This window comes from Lepeophtheirus salmonis, chromosome 5 (genome assembly GCF_016086655.4).
Source record: "Lepeophtheirus salmonis chromosome 5, UVic_Lsal_1.4, whole genome shotgun sequence".
NCBI lineage: Eukaryota > Metazoa > Arthropoda > Copepoda > Siphonostomatoida > Caligidae > Lepeophtheirus > Lepeophtheirus salmonis.
In genome coordinates this window covers 25,702,389-25,727,451 of record NC_052135.2, presented here as the reverse complement: position 1 = coordinate 25,727,451, position 25,063 = coordinate 25,702,389, and the positions used below count along the sequence as shown (strand labels likewise).

Here is a 25,063-nt window from a genome sequence, read left to right as displayed (position 1 = left end):
TTTATGAAAAGCACCCGTGACATCATCATGCAGCTCGGGATCAACCATTGTCTTTTATATTAGAAAAACCTCATTAGCTGTACCATGTTACTACATTCTTTATTTATGTATACATTCTGCTTTTACAGAATTCCCTCATCCCCCAAAAAATTTTAAGCTAAATTTAAGATATGTCTCAAATTTTATATTATCTATTTTTGGATTAAAAAACAAAATTTGATTTTTTTAAATCATTTTTGTATAGTTTTATTAAGTTTTTCTATTACATTCTCTTACTATTTAATAAATACATGTTTAATTCTTAAACTTATACATAATGCCACATTAAAAATAAACTTTGCCCCCTCACCCGAACCTCTAGTCTAACTAAGTATAATTCTGAAACCTTAGTCCACGTATATATTTTATATAAAAAGTATTAAAAAGGATGGTCCAAATAATTCGAATTGGGAAAATTTCACAAAAATCAGAAAATAACAATGTTTTAAGAAACTTCATTGACAAAGTGAGCAATTTCATGCTCTTGCTGTGTGAAATTTTATTCAATAATGTCTCCTCTGTTTCTTAAAGATGTTGGTGCACTTGACAGTTGACATACAAATGCGAGGCAAAGAGATTTTATTTTGGCTTACCATGATTGTACATGGGCTTCTTGGCTTTGGATCAACATTGCCTGCCTCATTAGTGGTTAAATGCTAATTTTTTGTTGTTGCAAATATTAAATGTATGTAACAAAATGCCTATTTAATATAATATTCAACGACAATATTTCAAACTGCACCTTGTTGCCCTGTTAGTTAGGTATTAGTGGACCGGATAAATAGCAACTTCGATGTCCCGAACGAGTAAGGGACAATCTTCTACCTACTGCAAAAGCCTAAATTTTATATAATCTTGTCATTATAATATTGTTGAAAAATAATTTTATGATTATTTTATGTATTACGAATATTTAGCTGCATATATTGTAGTGGTTTGTTATATATTATATAATGCAAATATTTACCTTATTAAATATATATATATATATATTGTGTGTAGAATCATTTATTTAAAGTTAAAAATAATTCAGTTGCAATACTATTAATAATAATTACAATTAAAGTCAATCCTTTTAACTTTTTTCCTTTTAATATACATATTTTGAGCACAAATTGCGAATCCGAATGATTTACATATAAATAGTTCAATTTTGTAGTTTGATCGAACTTATAGTATTCATATGTACTTTTATTTACTATTAAAATTTATAATGAAACCTCTAACTACCTGATAATTTATTATTTATATTATGAAAGATACTTTTTTAGTCCTTCATGGAATACATTTAAATTTGTAATTTCCATCGAAATTTAAAATATTGTATACATACAGAGTGGTACACATAATTCGGAGCAAAAAACTTATTAATGCATATAGATAAAAATACTTTATTGAATAAAAATATTGTGTACAACTAAAGCTTTCATGGTGAAAAAAGTTATTTAATAACATAGTCTCCTTCGTTTTTGACGATGTTCTTGAAACATTTGTCTGTTGAAAAAACAATGTGACGCAAGGAGATTTCCCCTTTGTTTTCAGTTCCTGTCTGTGGGTTTCTTGGCTTCTGATCAACACTATTAAAGTAAGAATGAATGCTGAGTAAACTTGATTTGACTTCCAAAAATTGACTACAATTACGTGCCCTGTCAAACGTAAATAGTAAAGTGAAATGATTTTCTCACAAACGTTCACGAACGCTCACGAACACTCTTGTCGATTTATCTTAAACTGTTGATGCAAGAACCATTAGCCCTTGGAATAGTATCAATATAACTAAGGGATCAATCACATGTAACTTTGGTGGTAACTTAAACAATCAATAACAAAAATTACAAAAAGATACTCCAAATTATCTATTTCATCCTGTACAAATATAAAAGTATCAATTTTTTATTAATTACTCATAACCAAGGATGTACCGATACCAAATTTTCAGCTCGTTCCCGTTCCAATACATTATTTATTTGAATGAAGGAATTTCATAAACAAATAACATTTTTTTTTTTGTTAATGTTTAACTTTTTATTAATTACCGATAGGAAAAAAGTACAAAAAATTACCAATCATAATTAGTTGTTAATAAATGTATATTTTGAAAATTTTATTACTCTCCGTGCTCATTTCTGGTTATTTCATATTAGGAAATTTGACGCTCCTCTTTTGTTAAATACTTAAAGTCAGTCGCCTCACCTCTAGGCATCTGATCTAATTTTAACTGTCTCACGTCCGAGAAAAAATACTCGGACACTGACAATATGCTATTTTCTATTATTTTACTGGTTCGGCCTACATGAGATCCAATGGTCTTGAACTATGTCCAGTTCCTAAATGAGTTCTATATGCTTGCCTTAGGAATTGAAATATGTATAAAACAGTGCTCGATTCCGGAGTTGTGTCTTTTTTAATGATCCCGAGACAGATACTGATAACTCAATCTTGACTCAGAAAATATGGTCTCGACTTCAGTTCTGTTATTAATAATATTATTCAAAAAACATATAAAAAAAGAAATATTCAATAAAAAAATAATAATAATTTCCGAGTAAACTGCTGAACCTAAATCTTACAGGTACAGGACTTTTTGAACTAGTTATTATATAAATTAAAATGTATATGTCACTAAAAATGAGTATATTTCAAAATTGATACATTCAATTAAATTTCCTGTACAAACCTTCAAATTTGTATATTATTTCTAGTTACCCTTTTTGTTTGAACGACATCGTCTAGTCTTACAATTTTATTGATTATATTGTAATTGTGTCTCCAAAAATGAAATGAGCTCATATAACTCATTTAACTAATCATGCAAAGGTAAATACGGAATCGGCAGTATTAAGCCGATTCCGATAACTGATTCTGATACTTCAAATTGCATCTGATTCTACTCATAACTATATACCCCTCCTGTATCTATCCATTATATATCTTACTAAACAAGTTTCCCAATTCATGGCTCCTATGTCTCACACAAAAGGCTAGAAATTCAAGAAAATCCACCTTTGATTTTTTTTAAAGCAACAAATTGAATTTTACCCAGATTTTCTCAAACATAAAAAAGTTAAGTATGGAATTTGATCTGAGGAACTTTTTTGGTATCTAATTTGGAGCGTAATGGTTAAGTGTAGCGATTTTTATCTTTTCAATCATAATTTGTGATCCATATTCTTGTGGAAAAAAACTAAAATAAGAATTATGAAGGAAATTTCATTTTGAGAGAAAATGTATTTTTTTAGTTACATTTTGTAAATAAAATTCTATATTTTAATTAAATTGATATCAATGAATGCAGATGAAATATTGTGGTTCAGATCGGGTTACAGAATTCAAAAAATGCAGGACCCGCTTGCTCAAAAAAGCCAATCTGTGCTTTACTAATATAAGTCAGTCACAAACACTTGGCTTAATTTATAATGTTAGAATATAACTTCTGATAATGTAGAGTCAAGATGCATTTTGTATATATGTATGTACAGTACTTTGTATATATATATATAGCACGTAGAAACAAATATTTAAATTGATTCCCTTTGCCAATTTAATTTTATGGTTCATTTATCACACTGTTGCTTTCAGACTTATACATTTTTGGGGAGGAATATTTTCAATTCTTTATTTTTGTAAAATAATTTTTGTTAAATGCATTTTGCATAACAGTGCTTGGAACTAAAGAGATGAATTGCATTAATATAAGGTTGTTTTACTCACATTTTACTGAAGTTTTGCCAGTTTTTTATTATTTCTGAAGGAATCATTATATACCTAACTAGGTTCGTTGTTATTAACTTCAAAATAACGTTAACTATTCTGATGTTCCTTTTTTAAAATAAGAGATTTTGCAAGAACCTAATTCCAATAAATAATGTTGCAGTAGTTGGATTAATGGTAGTATTTACTGTATCAAAAATATCTTAAAAACTAAGACTAGTAAGGATCTTGTAACTTCTCCCTCAATGACTCAAAGAGATTCAAAATACAATAGAAATGATAAATGTATAAATATTAAATTATAATGAGTAACATAGGATTAAGTAGGAATTATGAAATTTTAACTTAAAATACAGTTATTGATTAATTTAAGTATATGATTACGGATAAAATATGTATTGCACTAGGTTACCATAGCTACTACAGAGCAACGAGCCTTTTCATAATAGGAAGATATCCCTGAACATCAAGTTAAAGGCTGGAGGGTGTGCCTATGATATCAAAATGAAAATATATCAGAGTATGCTGTGAATAATAAAAAGTCTATACTTTTTAACTGTACTCCGTTATATTTTTTCTTTTTCTGAAAACATTTATTGAAAAAAGGCTAATATAATAATACAGATATCCTATAATACCAAATCCGCAGGAATTATGATAAATCCATATCATAACCCCTAGTAATACAGGAATATATGTACAATTTACATACATACATACGAGTATAATAATTCAACATAGTTATAATTGTAGCTATTAAGAAATTAAAGTATGAACCTACCTTCTACATCTATTTTTAGAAATGTAAGACAATAACACAGCTTATACTAGGTCCTAGGTGCAGTGTTGTTTATGGTTCTGATTTATTCGTTGTTAAGATTTGTATTGAAACTAGTAATGATTATATCAAATTTTATTAATCAAGACTCCCAAAAGAGGACTAATTATGCAGCATAAATAAGTGCTTTCTAACGAAAGATTTTGAACCACCAAAGACAGATTGTCTTTGTTTTTCTATAAACCTAGTAAATATTTGAAAGTAATTCTGTTTTTGTGTGTGTGTAGTGGGGATATTTTAAGGTACTTCTGTAGAAGACAGATAGGTAGTACAAATACATAAATCTTTAAGGATGAATGATATTACTTCTTTTTGTTAAAGTTTCGAAAGGAAGTTTATGTTATTGCATAAATAGTAAGATTCTTAAACTAACCATATTATGAGAGAAACCTGTAAGTGAAGGTTTGGGCGTTCCCCCTACAAATGGTTTGGAAGAGCTGAGAAATTACAACAATGAATTTGCATTAATTTATAAGGCTGTCATATTTTTATGGAAAAATTACACTTTTATTATATTCAAATAGTTGAATGTATAGCCGGAAGAGAGGCCTGGGATAGATTTGATATTGTAATTAACTAATTTCATAAAAACTGGGATTGATGAATTTCACAGACCTGATTTTTTTATATAAATTTATATATGTTTGCCTATATAAATAAATTTCATTCATAAAAAAATGACAAATGACCTTTTGAACCTATGTTATGCCATCGTTGTAATTTCTCATTTCTTATAACCTGTTTGTAGCGGGTACGCTTGAGCCTTTGCTTAAAGGTTTCCAGTATTAAATGCATGAACCCTCTGTTACCTCCTTGGGGTAGATAAGCACTTCACGAAATGAAATATCCTGGAAATGTCTTGCTTGTATCCCATTTTTGATCTAGTTTTTAAATTTTTAATTGATCATGTACATCATTTTTTGGTTTCTGAGTTATTAAGAGATTCTTTAACTAAGTTTTCAAAGAATGTTTGGTATGCGTACTTATTATTTATAGGTACATCGTATAAGCAGGTCATATTTTCTCTTTCAATTCCAAATTCGAGACAGTAATAGCAGATAGTTGAAATTCAAAATATCGCAATATTAAGAGTCGATCAGTGGACTTAGTGTTGAGACCTGAGGAGAATACATCTTATTAAGCTAATCACTCTGACTTTTGTTGTATCTGCTATGAACCATTACAGTATAATTACTGTATGAACATAAGAGGTATCATGGAGAGGAACTACTATGTCATCAAATCCATTAACGTCTGAAACAGAAAATTATTATAAACATATATAAATAGAAAAGTAATGTAAAAACTTCTATGATTGTCTAATCCTACGTGGAATTGTGCTGGATTGAGTAGAGATCTTTCTCCTCTTACTCCGATAATGTATATTTTGCATTGCAAAGTTATTTCCATGTTATTAAAAGGTTGCAAATGTTTGAATTTCAATTATCCACTGTCATTGTCTCCAATTTCGAGATGAAAAGAGAAAGTATGACGTGAAGGAAAACTTCTGCAATGTACCCTTATTTATCGAGTCGGACGATAAATACGGCAAAGGGAATTGGTAAACATATCTTTTTAAATAATAATTTATTTCTTTAAAAATAACCTTCTTCAGTCTAGAAAATTAAATATTCTTTTTCCCCAACGACTATTTTAGGTTATGACCTCACTGGTATGTTTTAGGATTTCAATGAAAGTAAAAAAGGGTTAAATTTCTTATTTATATGTCTATTTTTATTTTAAATTTAGTGACTGTTATGATTTGTTGTCTAATCAGTTTTTTCTCTTTTTTTACTTACAGGTAAAGTCTTGATTTTCTGTTTTATCTATTTATCGTATAAACATGATTGAATGGTTTACAATGCCATATCTTTGCCAAAAAAAAAAGCAAGGAGAGTAGGGCCTTTTAAAAAGTACTGAAGTATATAAATACATACGCATATTTACTAGCGAAAATCCCTTTGTTTTTAAGTCCTATTTGGAGCTTGTCAGATTGTTTATGCATCTATTTATATGGATATATTATTGATAAAGTAAGAAAATATCACTATAATTTTGAACAAGTAGACTTAAGGAGAAAAGTATTATCTTTAAAAGACATCCAAGATAATAATTTACGAGGAAAAAGAATAGTGTTGTCCTTCTATGAAACATTACATCCTATTGCTTTTACCAATAATGTAAACCTTATAAATGGATAGACGATGGTGATTATTATATTTTTCATCATCACAACATTTGCACACGGCCATTAAAAGTACAAACAAATCCGACTTCATGTCTAACCCACCGGAACAAGTCGATGGGTCCATACATGCACCACTTGGAGATTGGACTTTGGAGTCAGAACCCTTTTTAAGTGAATCTGATTTTCCAAAGAGTCTTCCCTCCCCAGTACTGTCGAAATCCCCTTCTTCTGGTTTTATGAATCATTCCATATCAAATAATCCTGGATCACCTCAGCCTCTGTCTATTGTTGACTCTCCTCCTCCGACAGCAGCAACATCACCTCTTGACTCAAATCCTAAAAAGGAAATTTTAGTCACTTTTAATGATGGTAAAAAATGTAATTCCATAACAAATATCATTGCTCCGCCACCTGCGAAGGCATTATCTCCCGAAAAAAATGCCGATCTTCATCCTGAAGGTAACTCTACCATTTATTTACAATATATGTACATTATACATGTTTAAGGATGTTGATTATAGATGTCGCTTCTTGTCAATCCTCTTCTTCTCTTTTTCTTTGATTTATTTCTCCCTCTATGTTCCTAGAGATAAATCACAAGCAAGTATACAATATGTACTCGAAGATATTTATTTTATGATATGACTTTCTTACATGTACATTTTCTAAAGAGAGAAATATAAATATTCCCAAAATCAATGCATCTGTAAAAGTAAAACTGCCTATTCTACCTTCTCTTTAAATAGCTTCCCTCTTAAAATAATTTTGTTATTATTAGTTAATAGAAAATCCTTACAAGTAGAATTGAAGTCATACTTTAAGTATATCATATATATTTATTTAGATGATGTCTTTTGGCAGAATTAAATTTATATCATTGTAGAATATTCTTTTTAATTATACAAATATCATCATATATATATGTATTTATATACATTATTTATGTATCAATAATTTTCTTTTTTACGGAAAATGAAATGACATATTTTTCAATTATACTTTTCCTAAAAAATGGAATGGTTTTATAGGCAAAATATTGTTAAAAGGCCTACCTTAAATATTAAAATTTGCATAAATAATAGAAGTTTCATACAATAAATATACTTAAGTTTCCTTGGAGTTGGTACTTTTGCTGAATTATAAAATGAGTCACAAATATTTACAAAGGACTATTTTGTTTTCATTAGGAACCTAAGGTTAACAATCTGTTTTTAAAACATAAAACAAATGAAAATCTTATAAGTACAGCATTACATCAACTAAACAAAGATTTACGATGTATTTTGGAGTCAGCTGTGGATGTTTTGCTTCTTTCCCCTTATCACAATCAGCTTTTTTAAATAAACAAAAATGTGTTGTATTCTCCTTTCAGCTGTTTAAATTAATATTAAAGTTTACTAATATTAATAAAAGCATTTGAATATATTGTTTTTATATAAAAATGTGATTCACAAGGCAAAAGCTGGTTCTACGTGACAACTTATTACTTTATGAATTATGATTGAAGAAATACACACAATTGTTGATGATAATGATGATGAAGCGTTTAAAAGCTGTTTATTGCTTAAAGGCTTTCTTCTACCTTATGCCTAACAAACACAGTTAAAAATCTTAATTACGGTTTATATGACTTTATTTCTAGAGTTTTTTTCAGAAGGACAGCTATTAAAATATGTATGTACCTACTCTATATTTAAATATTTCCTGAATTATAAGTTAAGAAATGAGGTATTAAAAGGAATTAGATTAGAAGAAGTAGAAAGGTAACTATCATAATTGCATTAGGTTTAAGTTTATGTATGTGCCTACATACACATATTTAGGTATATTTGAGATCGTTAAGAGCAAAACATAGCAGCAATGATGTATCACAATTTTTATAGTTAAAGTATCTTATATGTTTTTTTTCCACAATCTAAGAATGTGTGTAGATCATTGGAAAATAACAATAAACAAGTATGATTATTTTGAAGAAAAGTAACACAATACTTTTTTTAAATGAAGGTTTTTGCTATCACAGATGTTGCTCGTTTATATCAGGAAATTTCCAGGTCAAAAACTTTCATTAAATCATGAGTTTTTAATTTCTTCAGCGGGCATTTTCTCACATAGACAATAACCGTGTTATTTATGGCCACAAAACCTTTTTATTTGAAGATGAAAATATTTTATTAGGGAAATTCATAATATGAATTATCTATTAAAATTAATAGATATCACGAAACATTATATTCCTGTGTAAAATTTTTTTTCATATTTATTGAACATTCAAACGGTCAGGTTAACCCATTTATGGATAGAAAATGCGCTCATTTTCCATTTAATATATTGATGAGAAGATTTTTATAAAGATACCGTATTTTATTTGACATTTTTTTTAGAGGAAATGAAATTAGGATGATATATCAGCATTGGACCTCGAATAAGGGACTTGTGATATTAGTTATTCCATTTAAGTATGTTTTAGAACTTTAATAATGCTTTTTAGTGTAGATTATTACTCTTCATTCAGAATTCAATGTTTATTTCTATTGAGATAGATTTTTTATGAAGTTGGTTGTTTGTATTTTTCATTAAAAAATCTGAAGGAGATTAGAAAGCCATCAAACTCGTTCAAATTGTCAAAGTTAATCAATTAAATAGGTACACATTTGTACATGCGTCTACTATGATTTCATAAGAAAACTTTTTTGTTCTTCTATTTTGATATGTGAAGAGGTTTAGAAAATAGAAGAATAGATTGGATAAAAAAAAATTATTTATAAAAAAGTTTTTTTAGTAAGTCTTCGAGTGATTTAGAATGATAAATCATTATATGTAAATATTATGTCATTTATGTTAAGTTTATACAATAAAAATCGTTTTGATTCTAATTGTATCAACAAACACAGAACATGTAGAGATCAAATGTTTTTTCTGTAAAATTGAAAAAGAGACTCTGGAAAAATCTAAGGGTACTGAAGGGATAAGGCATGGAGTCTTAGATGTATAGAGCTAAATTAAAGTCAAATATATTTATTTTATTTATATTAGCCCCCATTAAGAGAATATTAATTTTACACAAATAAAAATTGCAAACACGCTTTATAAATTTAGAAGTACGAGAACTCCCTTACCAATTAATATTTTTTACTTTGTCTATACGATTTGGCGTATGTATTACATTTACCATCTCAAAATTTTAGAAAAATGAATAATATAACGTCAGAGGAAAGTTTTATATTTTATAATGAAGAAAACTTAAACAAAAATAAACCTGTATCGAGGTACAAAAAAAAAAAAAAAAATACAATATATCCTCCTGTTCTTTGAATTGTAGTGTCATCAATTTTTGTAGTGTTCTAAGAGGATGATTTAAAAAAGTCCTTTTATTTTCATATACATACAAAACTACTTTCCAAAAATAGTAGGTTTTGTGAGAAGAACTATAAAATATTATTATGGACTCCATATATCGTTTCTTGAAAAACTTTCCAAATTTTTGAGCACCCTCTTGAAGGCATACTTTTCACTTACATTATAGTAAAGTACCCGAGTTTAGCGATTGAATTAGTTTTAGAAAAACTGAAAGTATCTTTCATGCGCGAGAATAGTTTGGAATTATTCTCATCTTAGGTCCAATTAGGTTTATCAATATTATTATAGAATTTGGTGAAGAATTATTGATATTGACATCATTGGGACAAATTTTGCGTTTAATTTGAATGTATTATTAAGATTTAGGGCATCATATCTTAATTTTGGAACGGCTACATCCATAACTAATAATCTTTTTGTTGTTACCTCATTACTCAGTAGTATTAAACTATTTATTTTTAGAAATAAATTATTTATAGTGTAATTTTTTGGACTACTCTTTCTCCTTATTTTGAACAGTTTTTCCAGCTTATTTTAGGATAAAAGATTGCAAGATACAATCAAAATAATGACGTTCCTACTGTATAAAATAGTACAATAGGCTATATGTATAATAAAGATAACACCATATAATGTCAACAAGGCAATGCCAATATGCAGTTGACAATATATGAGTTGTTGATATATTGGGAATATTGTTGTCTGATAACTTGCATATGTTTGAAAACTTGTATTTCTACAAAATCGATATTAAATATACTGGGTAGTGATTAATTCTTGCACAATCTCTTAAACTCTATTGGTGAGAGGTGTAGAGATATTCAATTATTAAGTTGAGCACATTAATAAAAAGCTGTTGATGCTATTTTTCAAATTTTATTTTGCAACAAAAAAAAAAGTTGGAGATTGCAATTGTGATCTGCGTCGGCAATTTCACCTCGGATACTATCCGGCAGCAATCAAAGTGGTTTGATGAGAGACCATTCTTTACTCAAGAGCATCAAATTTCATTATGGAGCGTAGTAGCATTTATTTTAGTGTATTCTTAATTAACTTATGGACATCCCACAGCTCGGACCTCAAACTGTTGGATTGCAAAATCTGGTGGTTAGTAGAGTTAAAGACTTCCGAGTCTGCCACAGCAACATTGCTAACCTCAAGTCCTCTGTGAATAAGGAATGGAAGAAGATGAGCTGCAGTTATATCTCACATATGTGCGCAGCCTTCCGGCCCAATTTAGAAGCTACATAGTTGACAAATTTTGTCCCTGTTATAGATATTGAATAAATGTATATTTAGTATCTACTTGGTCCGAGTTCATTTGACCTTATTCAGATTAAAATGAAACACAACATGCAGGGTTGTATTTTATATTTATTCTCACCTTACGGTATCAAATGACTAAACACAAAAATTGAACACTATTCAATAATTAAATATATTGTTAAGTCGGATTGGAAAAAAAGGGAAATATTATACATGAACCTTTTAGAAAGTATCTCCTTGATACGTATTCATGTATGTAATGGGTGAATTATATATATTTATCCAATACATATTTTATAATCATCATTTTGTACTATGTAGGTCTGAATAAAAATTGATCTATATTCAATGAACAAATAAATTGAGTCTGTATAAATTTTAATGATTGATGATAAAGAAGAAGCGGGCTTTTTTTTAACATGTTGGTCAGATTTAAGAGTACCTATGTTAAATAACCGCTGCGACTGTTTTATATATATATATAAAGTACAATATTTCGTATATGGTTAAATTTTATGCTAAGTTTATCATAATTATTGAAAAGAATAAATAGTAATTAAATTGCATGAATTACTGGCTTGCAAACATAAGACTACTTATGATGAAAAATTAGGAGGCCGCGTCTACATATTTTATGAGTATTACTTTATTTTCACTTTAATATCTATTGGAAATAAAATAGGCTATAAACAGTCATATTAATGTACATATATATATTTCAAATACACTCTAGGCTATGTTAAATGTACTTTTTACTCATGAAATGTAAATATGTACAATACATTGTGGATCATGTTAGTGCATACATATGGTTAATTGGGGGCAATTGGAATACTTTTTGACTTTTGGATCAATTACCCAATTTATACAATTTCAATAAGGGTAAGAAAAAATGTACAAAATATCATACATATGGTAATTCGCTATGTATGATATATATGCTCAGCTAGTACCTTTGAACAATTGAGGAAGTATCAATACCCCCTTGCATGTTGTGCTTCCTTTTAATTTGAATAAATTTAAATGAACTCATCAATACATATGTTTACTTGGGACAGTTAAAATACTTTTTTCTTTTGGCTCAATTGCACACAGATCTGGGTACTACTCAGACAAACAAGGTTTAACAAAACATATTTATATATCTATTTAATTCTTGAGCATATTTAAAAATTATACGATTCAGTTGTTTTTACAGAAATTACATTTGAATGCGACCTGAAAAATGTTGAAACTGTCCTAGTAGTCCCTGTAATTGTTATAATTTCCCCGTTTGTACTCAGCAAACAATGAAAGTAAGTTAATCAATAATTCAAATTATATAAATTCAAGGCAAAACATGAAAAATTAAATGATTATTAGAAAAATAAAGCTCTTTTAAAAAAACTATTTTTATTCAATATCTGTAAAAAAATTTGATAAAATTATTGATTAATTTTTATTAAAATATATATAATGATAAAGTCAATTTATTAGCCATAGCTATTTTAATAATAATATAAAAAAGCCTGTTGTAGCTGTTCTCAGTCTTTCCTACGACACATAGAATTTAGCGTGCAATTTCGACAAATATTTCTTTAAATATATATATTTTTTTTAATGTCAAAAAAATACATGATAAATCAATAATATATTTTTCATTATTGTATGTATTTATGTGAATTTGAGAAAGTGCATGTCCCTCCACTTTTTTTTCATCCCCTTTTTATTTTTTTACCCTCAAAAGTTATTTTATTTAAGGCACACACAAAACGTGATGAGCCTCATATGTATTTGCATCACAATTGATCCATTGCTATTTGCTCACCTTTTAATATATACATATTTCTTTCTTAATATAATTTTTTTATGTTAAGGGATGTGCGAATACACATAAATCTAGATAATGCCTTATATGTTTATAAATATCCAGGTACAAAATATTGATATCATTGTTATGACTTTATACGTTTGAAATAAAATGGATTACTTTTTTAAATACTTTGACAAATATATTTACTATTTCAAATTGGTTCACAATAGAAACATCCGTACCCTTACGGACAGATTTGTTTGTCTGCTCTAAACCTATAAAGTTCAAGGAGAAAAAAAAATGTGCATATAGTAACTCTTTATGTATAATATACCAAGCTATTGTTACATGCTCAGGTAGTACTTTCGAGCAAGCGAATTCCCAGTACATAGTTAATTAAGTTTATGATGGTATTGATCCCGACATTTGGACGTCCCATCTTACATCTTAATGCGGCCATATCTAAATTTGATGTTAAATCCGTCCCATAGAATATTCTTTGCTAAATGACGTCATCATAAACATAAGACTGTGACGTAATCATCAATTAATGTTCATCAGTTTAATATTACAATAAGTACTTCAATAAGCTCGAAATGAAGAATAATAGCAAACTTTACTTGTTCATGGAAGATATTTAAGTTTCCACAAAAATAATTCACTTGGTAAACCGAGGTTTTTTTAAATAATATTAGTGTCAACTATACCTCTACGAGGAGCCATTTCTCAGTAACGGCTCAACAAAAAGCCACGCTCTAAATGGGTGTACTATCCATTACAAACATAGGTCAAAACCAAGAGCATGTATTCGAACTACTGATCATTTACATGCATGGGTTGTTCCAGAATTCTCTATTAATAGACGTCCATCCCTTTCTTAAATTTATGAAATGTACAAAAATGAAACAAATTATTTATTATAACTATAAAATTAGGTAGGACTTCAGATCGATTTCTACTGTAGTAGCACATATACCCCTTTGTGTAGTTCTGTTCTTTGCCGTATGTATGTATAGTTTTGCAATGTATGCATATCTGTGCTATTTTATAATGTACTATCGTAAACAGAACTAAATTCTCAACTAACTAAACTAATGCCTCAATGAGGGTGTTTTAAAACATGTATCCATGTTTTCAACATAAATAGAAGTGAGCGGGTTACGGATACAGCCCTAATAAGTTTAAAAAAAAGAGTTATTGGATGAAAACAGCTCATTAGATAAATTGTATATGCCTTTAAATATATTGAATCAAAATTGGTTGGCAAAATAAGGCCTAAAATGGTCCATAAAATACGTACATATGTTTATAAAAATGCATTGTGTGATTGAGTATATGCCTCTGCCTAATTGGCTCTATAAAAAACTTCAATTTACTTTTGAAAGTGGAAAAAACTCCTGTTAATGGTTATGAACTTTCTTTTTTAGTAAAAGGAAAGTATATTAATTTATGTACGAGCAGGTACATACTTTTGAAATGAAATAATTAAGACAATTTATTTTGGATTAAATATTTTATAGAGAAAAACATAAAATTTTTCACACAAAAACTTTATTTTCAAAAAGTAAGTAGTATTTACTCTAAAAAACATTTAACTTAATTTCTTCGTATACTTAAATATTGATAAAAAACTCAATTTGTTTTAGTAAACTGATATCTTAGTTTCCCGTTAAAACATTTCTGGGCTTTTTCAACACACAACACAAAAAGTCTACCTATTTACCTGCTCAAAAGGACACCTTTCTTAACGTGTATGTATTGTACGAACTCTTAAAACATTTTTCAACTTTCTATCAAATAGCAAATATGAACAATATATATGAAATTGCTTTGAATTTATGTTTTTTTAATCTTTTTGATGAAATAAATTATTCAAAATAGATTCTTTAGCTATTATGATGAAGGATTAATTTAAATAAAAATTATATTTTTTAAATTGGTTAGGTGTTAATTACGTCTTTTGTGCTATTTGTTAAAAATTTAATCATCCAAGATAAATTATAAGTAGGGAAAGGCAAAACCTAGATAAAATAAAAAATTTCATTTTTTAGAAAAGTATTATTAGTGTTTGTATCACTTTTCATTTAAAAAAATAAGTTCATTATTTAAGTTGCCATATATCTCTGAATGATGTATTCCTCCTCCTTTTACATAATTTCTTAAAAAATATAATAATATAGAATTTTAGAATATTTCCCTGCATTAGTGGTAAAATAAATGTAAAATAATTTATCTTCTACATTTTGCAGTAATTTATTATCTGCTCACAATTCATATAACATTGTAGCTAATGTTAAAAAGAGTCTTAATTCAGTATTTATATAAATATATTTTCCAAAATTCAAAGTGAGATTCTACATCCATCATACTTGTATAACTTTTCAACTGAACAATGGAAATCAATTTATAAAAGCTCCACATCTAATCCTTAAACCTCAATTCTTATCCTTTTCAAAATAAGGAAGTGTCTTTTTAATATAAATGCGCCTTGTTTGCAGGTAATAAAATTCTACAATGAATTAATTTTGGAAAGTACAAAAATTACTAACGTGTTAATAAATTTATGTGCTTGAGCCATTTTCTCTCCTTTAATGCGAAACTTTTTAAATCATAGAACCTCTTTTTTTTCAAAAGAATTTTTTTTCACTTTTGAAAATTATTATTTTTTAAGTTCTTAGAAATAATTTAATAATTCCCAAAAACGTAGCTTACGTGTTCACTATAAACGTAGGATGGATATGGAAATTCAACTTGATACATGTACTTGGGAATAACTCCGAGAATATTTGAGAAAAAGCTACACTTAAAGTAATAAAGATAGACAAGAATTATTTTTAAGGAGCCATGGGGGGGATAAGAAAATGCACAGTAATAAGATTGTGGTTTTTAAATACTCCTGGAAAGTAATAGTTGCCAACAAGAATGTACATACATTACTCCCTTAAAAGTCATCAATGGTATTCTTTGTCATTCATAAGCAGACGAACTCTTAGATGTTGCGACCTCAAGTAGCTTTGAAAAAGAAAAAAAAGAGTTTTCAAATTGCAACTACAAACAGTTACACTATTTTAGGTCATAAATTATACAACTCTAAATATTATATTCAACAACCAAAGATAAAAAAATGATAATTCAATTTCTTTTTAAAAAAACTGAGTTTTTAGAAATACCATGAAAGAAACGCTTGTTACAAAAATTAGGAAAAAAAGAAAATTTCAATTAAGTATTTTTTAATTCTGTCAATCAATTTTGTGTACTTTAAGTGCATTTTGCGACACACTCTAAGGGTTTATACTAGTAATTTGTTGATAGAAATTGAGAATAATTTGTTCAAAAATAAAGATTTAATTTGCATTCAATTTTGAGAAAACCCATTCTAGGTTGCTTATGTTTTGACAGGTCGCATATGTAGTACAAAATTAATAGATATTTATTTATCTAGCAATAAAATTAATTTGATTAAAAAGACAGATTCATAGTATTTTTCTTTAAAGTATATTCGATTTTTACATTCGTAGATATAACTTATTTATATGTCCAATTAAGTTTCTTCAATTCTTTTTAATCGAATAAATTGATCTAGAGCTGCTGATAAAGCAGAAAAAAGATAATTGGATTTCCCTTTAGGAGCTCACATCTTTTTATTTTTATTTTCTTTAATTTTTGGATTTGTAAATTATATTGTATATTTTCTTGTAAAGTTGTATAGTCCCTGCCCCAATTGTGGGATGTACACCTTGTTTTTCCCCGACTTATTTATATTTTAGTGATTATCTTGATTTTTCTTTGAATCATTTTGTATAAATATCAAATATATTTTTTTTTCAAGAAAAAAGATTAAAAAACACGCTCAATTGCTAACAAATATAATAGAAGGACAACATAACTCTGACACTCAAGGCGGAAATTAAGATAACTTAAATGTTTCTTCCTTACGTTAAGTCTGCCTGGTATGGTATCCAGAAAAAATGATAACCTATCTCAGTGTATCTTGGAAATCATGTACATATTTATATTGATCTCTTCCAGGCATTAATTGGACATAGCAAGTACCAAAAAAAGAACATCATTTATGGATATACAGTTTCATAAATATGAAAATGTTATTTACAAAATCACCTTTCAAAAATTGGATAATTTTCTGAAAAAAATCAATCATAATTTATATGCATGAAAATTAATTGCAAATAAAGAAACACTATTGCACTTATTTTTGTACAAATCACTCTATTGAATGTGTTATCAATAAACTAGGGGTGTCACACTACTAATATTTTTGTACTAATGTCAGTTCCAAAATTGGTATCCTTAATTTGATAATTTAATTTGACTAAACTATTAGTCAAAACTGTGAAGGTCATTCACATGCTGTATGAAGAACCTTTTTCATTCTTACAAATAAAGCTTATAGCTTATCGCGGGAGACAAGCTAATAAATTTGGTTTTATAATTCATCTACAGACCAATATTTTATGTGGTAATGTTGTTATAAGTATCGGTTTGAATAAGAATTTAGTCTAGTGTCGTTTTGGATGTATCAGTAAGACAAATACTACAATCAACCTTTTCTTTTATAAGTTATGATATTTTGCAGATTGAAATCTAAACTATAAACCCCTTAGCTTGGGAAGATTTATTACCTACCCGATTTTTTTTTCAACAGGAAGATTTAGTTTTTTTTTTGTTTTTTTTTATGCCAGAGATGATGTCACTTTACTATTTCTCCTCATTATATATGCAAATTTTACTTTAATTTTGTGAATTTATCTTGTTAATTAAATTAAAAAGATGAGTTTATGGTGTTATATATTTATTTATGGATGTACAAGGTGGGGGAGCAAAACGTAGACACGATAGATGGATTTAGAAATACATAAATAATTTTATATTTTCAATAATAGGCAAAAAAATAATGTTAACAAAACATGTAAACGAGGTTTTTACAAAACTTTTTTTCACTCAATATGCCCCCCTTTATTAGCAATCACAGCCCTTACACGTTGTCATAAGGCCATGCAGGAGTTGATGAAAAACTCCTCTCACAAGTTGTCGCATGCAGCCACTATGGAGGACTTCAATGAGTCCACATTTGGGTGTGATGTCTTTTTGGTTTCCTCTTCTAAGTACCCCATATAGAAAAGTGCAGTGAGTTCAAATCTTGTGAGGAAGAGTGGATATATCTTTGGACCAGAATCGACGCATGTTATCTATGAAGAACTTTTGACACTTGGCGGACGTGTGAGAGGGGTGACCGTCCTAAGTCCACACGTAGTTAGCCTCTGGGAGGTTGGTCTTCAGTCATGGCAAGATGGTATAAACAAGTACCTTATAGTAGACCTCCTAGCCGATTTTCTATCCAGCCTTGAAAAATAACGGAGACACCTTGTTTTTATCAAAGGCCATAACGACGAGGGCCATTGTTTGGGCCGGATATTTGGTGTGTTAACCCCCTTGGGGTTCTTCTTTTGTTTCCCTAAGCCAGCGGTTGTTCCGGAGGTTGTGGAATTGATCAACTGAAAATCTTCTTGTCCGAGAAAATTTCCACAAATGGCCCATTTGACTTGATCCATGTGAGAATTTTCTTGCACCTCTTGTACCTCTTGACGGAGTGGGATCCTTATGAAAGAAACTAATTCCAAGTTGTAATTTATAGATCTCCTGATAGTCCTAGGAGCCACAGAGAAGTCGTTGGTGAGGCGATAAATGGACTTAGTGGTATTGTCCTTTATATTCTTCTCCAAATATAACATGATTCCTCTTTAAAGTATGCCATCCATTTCTTGACATCCTGGAGAGGTCTTCTCCATTATCTTGTCTAACTTAAAAACCAGGCTCCAAGAACACTTAACAATCTCTGTAATCTTCATCACATCAACTCCAGCATCTAGGAGATCTGAGATGCCCTGCATTTTGCTTGTTGCTCGCTCATGATGATAAAATGACTAAATGATTAGTATAGTTTGCTTATGTAAAAAGGACGGTGGTAACAGAATATAAAAAAATATCACTAAAACCTTTCATAGTAATGAGAAAATAAACATTAATTAAGAGTCCACGTTTTGTTGTCCAACCCTGTAGTATTCAAGTATACTAAACGCCTCTAGTGGCAAAAAAGTTGTTGCGTAGTCAACTATTAAAAAAAAAGAATTGATCATGCCATCTTCGTTTTGCCACTTGTGTTATAGCCTTGGTTTTAACAAATAACAATACTTACTTCACTATAATTTATAAGAGTTTTATTTGAACAGAAATAACGGCTCCAGAAATTTATTACTTTTACGCAAAAATACTAAATTAAAACATACATAGTTAGAATTTTATTTACAAAAGACTATTTGTTTCTGAAAAGTCCAGTTCAGCTGTAATATTGTGTTGTTTTCAATTTTATTGAGGAAATAATTAATAAGAACTTTATAGAATAATATATAAAAAACTCCATGATTTGCCTATTTAGGTTTCTTTATTTCCTTTTCTTACATTACAATTCATTGTTAATGCTAAAAAAGTTAAAAAAAAGAAAATTTAAATGCCTATTAATTTTTGATTAAAATAATAATAATAATAACTGAAATCAATAATCCTGCTGAACGAAACCTTTTAGAACAATAAACCCTTGTTAAATTAAAACTTGATCATTCATGTATCAAATATATTCTTTTAGTGTAATAATAATTGATTAATTGAGGAGTCCTTTTTTTCAAAACAAAAACCTTAAAATATGTTAGTTTTTTAATCTCTAAGTTGTATTTTCTCACAATAGGATAATCACATATAAAATATAAGTAGACATGTAAAATTGAAATTAAGTTTTCAAAAGAATAAATTAATTGCTATGTGGATCATTGATTTTTTTTCTAATTCAAAAGTTAGCCAGGGGTTAAAATACTCCAAAAAATTTCGGAAGCTAGATATTTAAAAAAAAAAATTAAGTACAGATTCGTGATCAGAACGTGATCAAGTGCTACTAGAATTGGATATTGAATTCTATTTTATTTTTAAGTCAGGTTTTGTTTACTTGAGTAATCATTCTATTATTTTATTTTCATTCTCATACAAAAAGAGAAAGTCCTACACTTGAAATTCTCTTATCTGCTCTTGTATTTTGTATATTTACTTTTTTTATTATTTCATCTCATTTCCCAATTTATTGTTTTTTGTAAAGAAAATCTCAGTGTATACCTATATATGTAAATGCATCATCTTTACGTACTTTCTTAATGATTCTGCTTCTCGTATCCATAAATTTGTATCTGCCTCTTTAGTATTTGAATACCTTATAAGATAAGCCTTTCCTTTATAACAAATTATATTTTTTTGATATCTTGTCAATTGTATTTTGATAAATTTTGTAACCAAAAAAAAGTTTAATGCGAACTCTATAAAGTAATCTCTCCAAACTATAGCAATTCATACTCGTACATATATAAGTAGATTTAAAAAAATCCACATATATATGTTTAAAAAAAAAGGAAATTAAATGCTGTCATGACCTTCCATTAAATTAACTGTGAGCATCTGTGAAATATTGCAAATTAACGAAAGTCCAATTGATATATCAAGCAAAACCATTGGCAGATGCTACTCTGATGTTAACCACAATTAGTTACTGAACTCAAAAAAAAAAAAAAAAAAAAAAAATCGAGTATAACTCCCTGTCAAATCAATCCTCTATGATTTTCTTTTATGTATCCTCCTCAAAATTAGCTTTGTAATTTAAAAAAATGCTTTTTTTGATTACAAATGCAAAAGTCTTGCACTCGCCAATCCCATATTTTCTACAACACTACTTGTACATCACAAAAATAAACATATGCTTACAAAGAAAAAAAAAAGAAATTATATAAGAACAAAAAAAGAGAAAAAGAAAAGATATATTATATAATTTGTTTTAACAATTAGCCTTATGTCTCAAACTTTATGAATAAATTATTTCAAGCTTCATGGACACAAGAGGATACGTTGCATTCCCATAGTGAGTAAGGGATTCCAAAAAACGGACATTCAAGGGAGTCCTCGGAGCAAATCCTTTTTCTTTTTCTCTCCCTGTGTCTCTTTCTCTTTTTTTTCTTCTCTGTCTTAGTTTCTATCTCTTCTACCTGAGGCATACGAATACTGATGGACTTTTATTATGAGATCAATTCAAAAATAAGTTTTTTACAAAAATATTTACGTAGCCTTATCTTAAATTGACAACGATATAGATCGTTTTTGAAGAGGTTATTTTTTTTAAATTAAAGTTCATACATTCAGCTATCAAATGCAATACTTTTAAGTTTTTTAAAACCAAATAAAATATACCAATTGGGGTGTTTATATTTATAAAATATTTTCTATTTTTCTTGATTTTTGTTCAAGATTGTTTTTACGTTGACGCACTGCATATAATTCAGATTACTAGTAATTATTTATTACATAAAAAAAGCTATTTCTATGTTGTTCCACAATTTCAAAGGTTTGCTGTTGATTAATGATGAAGTAGAGTTGATTTTTTTCTATTTCGATAATGCCTTTTTTAATTTACTTTGCTTAATACGAGTATATCAATGCTTCATTGTCATTAATAGTTGAAACTTTTTAATGCAGAGCCATAAAATTTTTTGCAAAAATTAACCATGGTTCTGTTCTCCAACAATTCCCAGTTCTTAATGTATCAACAACTAAATTTGAGCGTTTTTATGATCTGGTTCCTCTATTAAGCTAGAGATCAGGTTTTTTCTTAAATTTTTTTGTAAAAATAGTACCTATGTACAATCAGGAATAAGGATATTATTATTTTAATTTTTTAAACTTCTAAAGTCATCTTTAAAGTTTGTAAAAAAACTACATTCTTCTCCTATTTTTTTCTGATATGCATTTGAAAAAATGACCAAAGTGAGGAAATATCTCTTAAATATTTTTGTCAACTAATTAATTATTATTGATGGAAAAGAAATCAGTGGTTTGATGGTTGATGTATTGATATAATGTTGAAGTTTGTAATTATATCTTTACATAAACTACAATGCTAAGGTTGGACCATCATTATCAATAGTCAACTAGTAATTACCTCATATGAGGGGATATACTCTACTCTGATCCTAGTTACATACTGTCATATCCACAAGTACATAATATTAGTACCCTCCTCATTTTAATCTTAACTATGACTCAAATCTAAACAAGAGGATAATAGATGTATTATATAGTTTATTTTAAATAAAATTATTACGCAATTAACTTGAATTTCAATGTCTATATTGTAGGGTAGAAATCCGAAAGTTTTAGTAACCCAATCATTGCAGAAGTTCATTGTACACTATATAGATTTTTTTTATAATTAATATGTGTTCTTTATCCATTTTTAGCACTTTTTAGTATGCTTAATAGCAGTGTTTCTCAATAGGTGGGTCAGATCTGCAGATATCTTATCTCTGAGTTTTAGATAGAATGTATAAATTATACTTGTTTTCAAATTTTTGCCCTTGGATTGGAATTGCATGATCCTGACTGTTTTGACTTCAAAGTACTTGAAAATAAACTCTATAGTCCAAAATTTCGGGTTTTGTTGTCAACAGAGAGTAATTTACTAATAATAAACCTTAAGATCCATATGCAAAACTATTTTTTCAAGGAACAAATCATTAAAATATTTCAAATATCAATTCTTTGAAGTGCTCTTGACTGTATTATAAAGTTGTATGTCTTCACTTTATGATAAAATATTTGTAATGACGATCAAAAATGGGGAATTAATTAGACTTTCAAAGAAATGACCAATTGTTCGTTTTTTTGTAATTTTGTAATATTATTCGATGCAGAAAAATATACATAAATAATAATAACAAAATGGAGTAACAAAAACATGTACCTACAAACTATATTTTGTGTACATTTAATTTTATTTATATCTTTCAATGCAATAAATAACATTAAATCATTAGGATTTTGAAGAAAAAATTATTTTTAAATAAATACTTTGTAGGCAACAAAAACCAATTTTTTTATTTTATAATAGTTATTTTCATGTTTCACGGCATAAATTCAATGAGGAACACACGATTTCAATCAAAGGACAAACAGAAGTTAAAATTTTGTTGACTAGAGTTAACTCTAGTTTGCATATTCACTATGATAATAAACTAGCCTTGATTTAAGAGACCCAAAAAAATTGAAAGCCTTGATTATTTATAAGCTCACTAAATAAACTTTGTTCTCAAGTAATATCAATATCTAGGGATAAAAATTTGTTAGGGCCAATCAAAAATTGTTTCATCCCTTTATGAATTATTTTCCATTTTTTGGCTTAAAAAACTATAAAAATGGGTCACACTACAATTATTATGAGTAAATATTTTTTTGGTGCTAAATCAGTTGCCCCCTCCCCCTTTTTTTTTTGGCTTGTTAGTAATTATTTATACAAAATCACTTGAATCGTTCAGGGACTAGAAATGTCACCTATTGAATTCGATCAAATCGAACAGAATGTGTTATTTTCTAATTACCAATTCCATTTTCACATTTATTTTTTTACTATGTGGATACACATGTCCACAACCGTTGGAATTGTTAGCTTGTTTTAACTAATATAACGGTTATACAACTTTTGGTGTGCTCCACAATTTAGTACTATTAAAAAAATGGGAGGGTTGGGGGAGAATCAATTTTGGGGAAAATTCTTTAAAAACATTTAGAGAAATTTTCCTCTAAATTGAGTTTTTTTTTCAATATTAAAAAATTCTGGAGCACACTAAAATACATTTTTATCTTTTAAAAAAACTAGCAAATTGTCAACATACGTTGTGGACATACGTACCCAAAAAAAAAAATTAGAAACGAATGAGAATTGAATTCAGGGTTAGAATTATTTTTTATCAGAAAAGTTTGATATAAACTTTACATGGTGCTTTTTAAGCAGAAATATTAACCAAAAAAATCTCCATTAAATTTGTGTAGGTTTATTAAATTGTCTCAGGGTACGAGATAAAAAAATCTTAACAAGATATGAAAAATAATTTTTAAACTAATCCAACTTTTTGTTTTATAAGTCAACTTTAGAAAGTATTTATAAGTTTCAAAGTGTATTTATTCCACGCAAATTATACTAATTACTCATTAGTTTGTAGATGCAATAAAATAGATATACGCATATGGTTTCTAGATTCAAAAAAATGAAATAATTTATACTTAACAACACTAACCAAAAAAAGTTATTCAATTTTTTCGTTGGTATCTTCCACCTTGATATTACTCCAGCAATGCTTCCAATAGGATAGGAAAAAAACTCTCTTATTTACTTTTTCTGAACTTATAGCAAGTCCACTCACTACCTTTCTGCTTGCAAAAATGAAAATACTGGAACAAAAGGTTAGTTATGGTTAAAAATTTAAATTTTGAACCCAGAAACTAATTTTATGAAGATTTTTTTGTACTTATTTCTACTTAAAAAGCATCGTGTTTATTATAAAAAGTTGCTAATATCTTATTTACTAATCTTTTGATTATGAGAAAAGTCTATTACAAACACTTTGGTCCTTCGTGTTTAACAATTATGTATACAAAAATAAATGTTCTTAATATATTTTAGAGCTTTAATACTTTCGAACATAAAAAAAGGTAGCATTTTTGCTATTTAGGTTCAAGAGCAAATACTCCCTATAAAAAAAATATATTATCTATTGTTGTCTTTTTTCTTTCTTTTTTTTCATTGCTACTCTCAGAGTAAGCTCCACCCAAACTTTTGTTTGTAACTATATTGTAAATAGTCGAATATCATCATAACAGAGCACTATAAAACAGACTCTCTTATCTCCACACATTTATTTTTTAAATTAATACAGCGGTTTACAAAATAAAGAAAGACAAAAAAAACAAAAAACATTTGACAGTAATAAAC

At 28.1% G+C, this 25,063-nt stretch overlaps 1 protein-coding gene across 20 annotated transcripts in view; it reads left to right on the top strand.

The window, feature by feature from the left end:
* kcc (solute carrier family 12 member kcc) overlaps positions 1-25,063 on the top strand; it is a 200,453-nt gene that overhangs the window by 89,030 nt on the left and 86,360 nt on the right. For 9 of the 20 annotated variants that reach the window (XM_040713631.2, XM_071888472.1, XM_071888475.1 and 6 more), the window contains exon 2: positions 6,390-7,235. The exons of 9 other annotated variants lie outside the window; for them this stretch is intronic. In XM_040713631.2, the coding sequence (XP_040569565.1) occupies positions 6,866-7,235 (370 nt within the window). In that variant the 5' untranslated portion in view covers positions 6,390-6,865. The remainder of the gene's footprint in view (positions 1-6,389; positions 7,236-25,063) is intronic. 2 more of the 20 variants (XM_040713630.2, XM_040713628.2) reach the window with 2 other exon arrangements.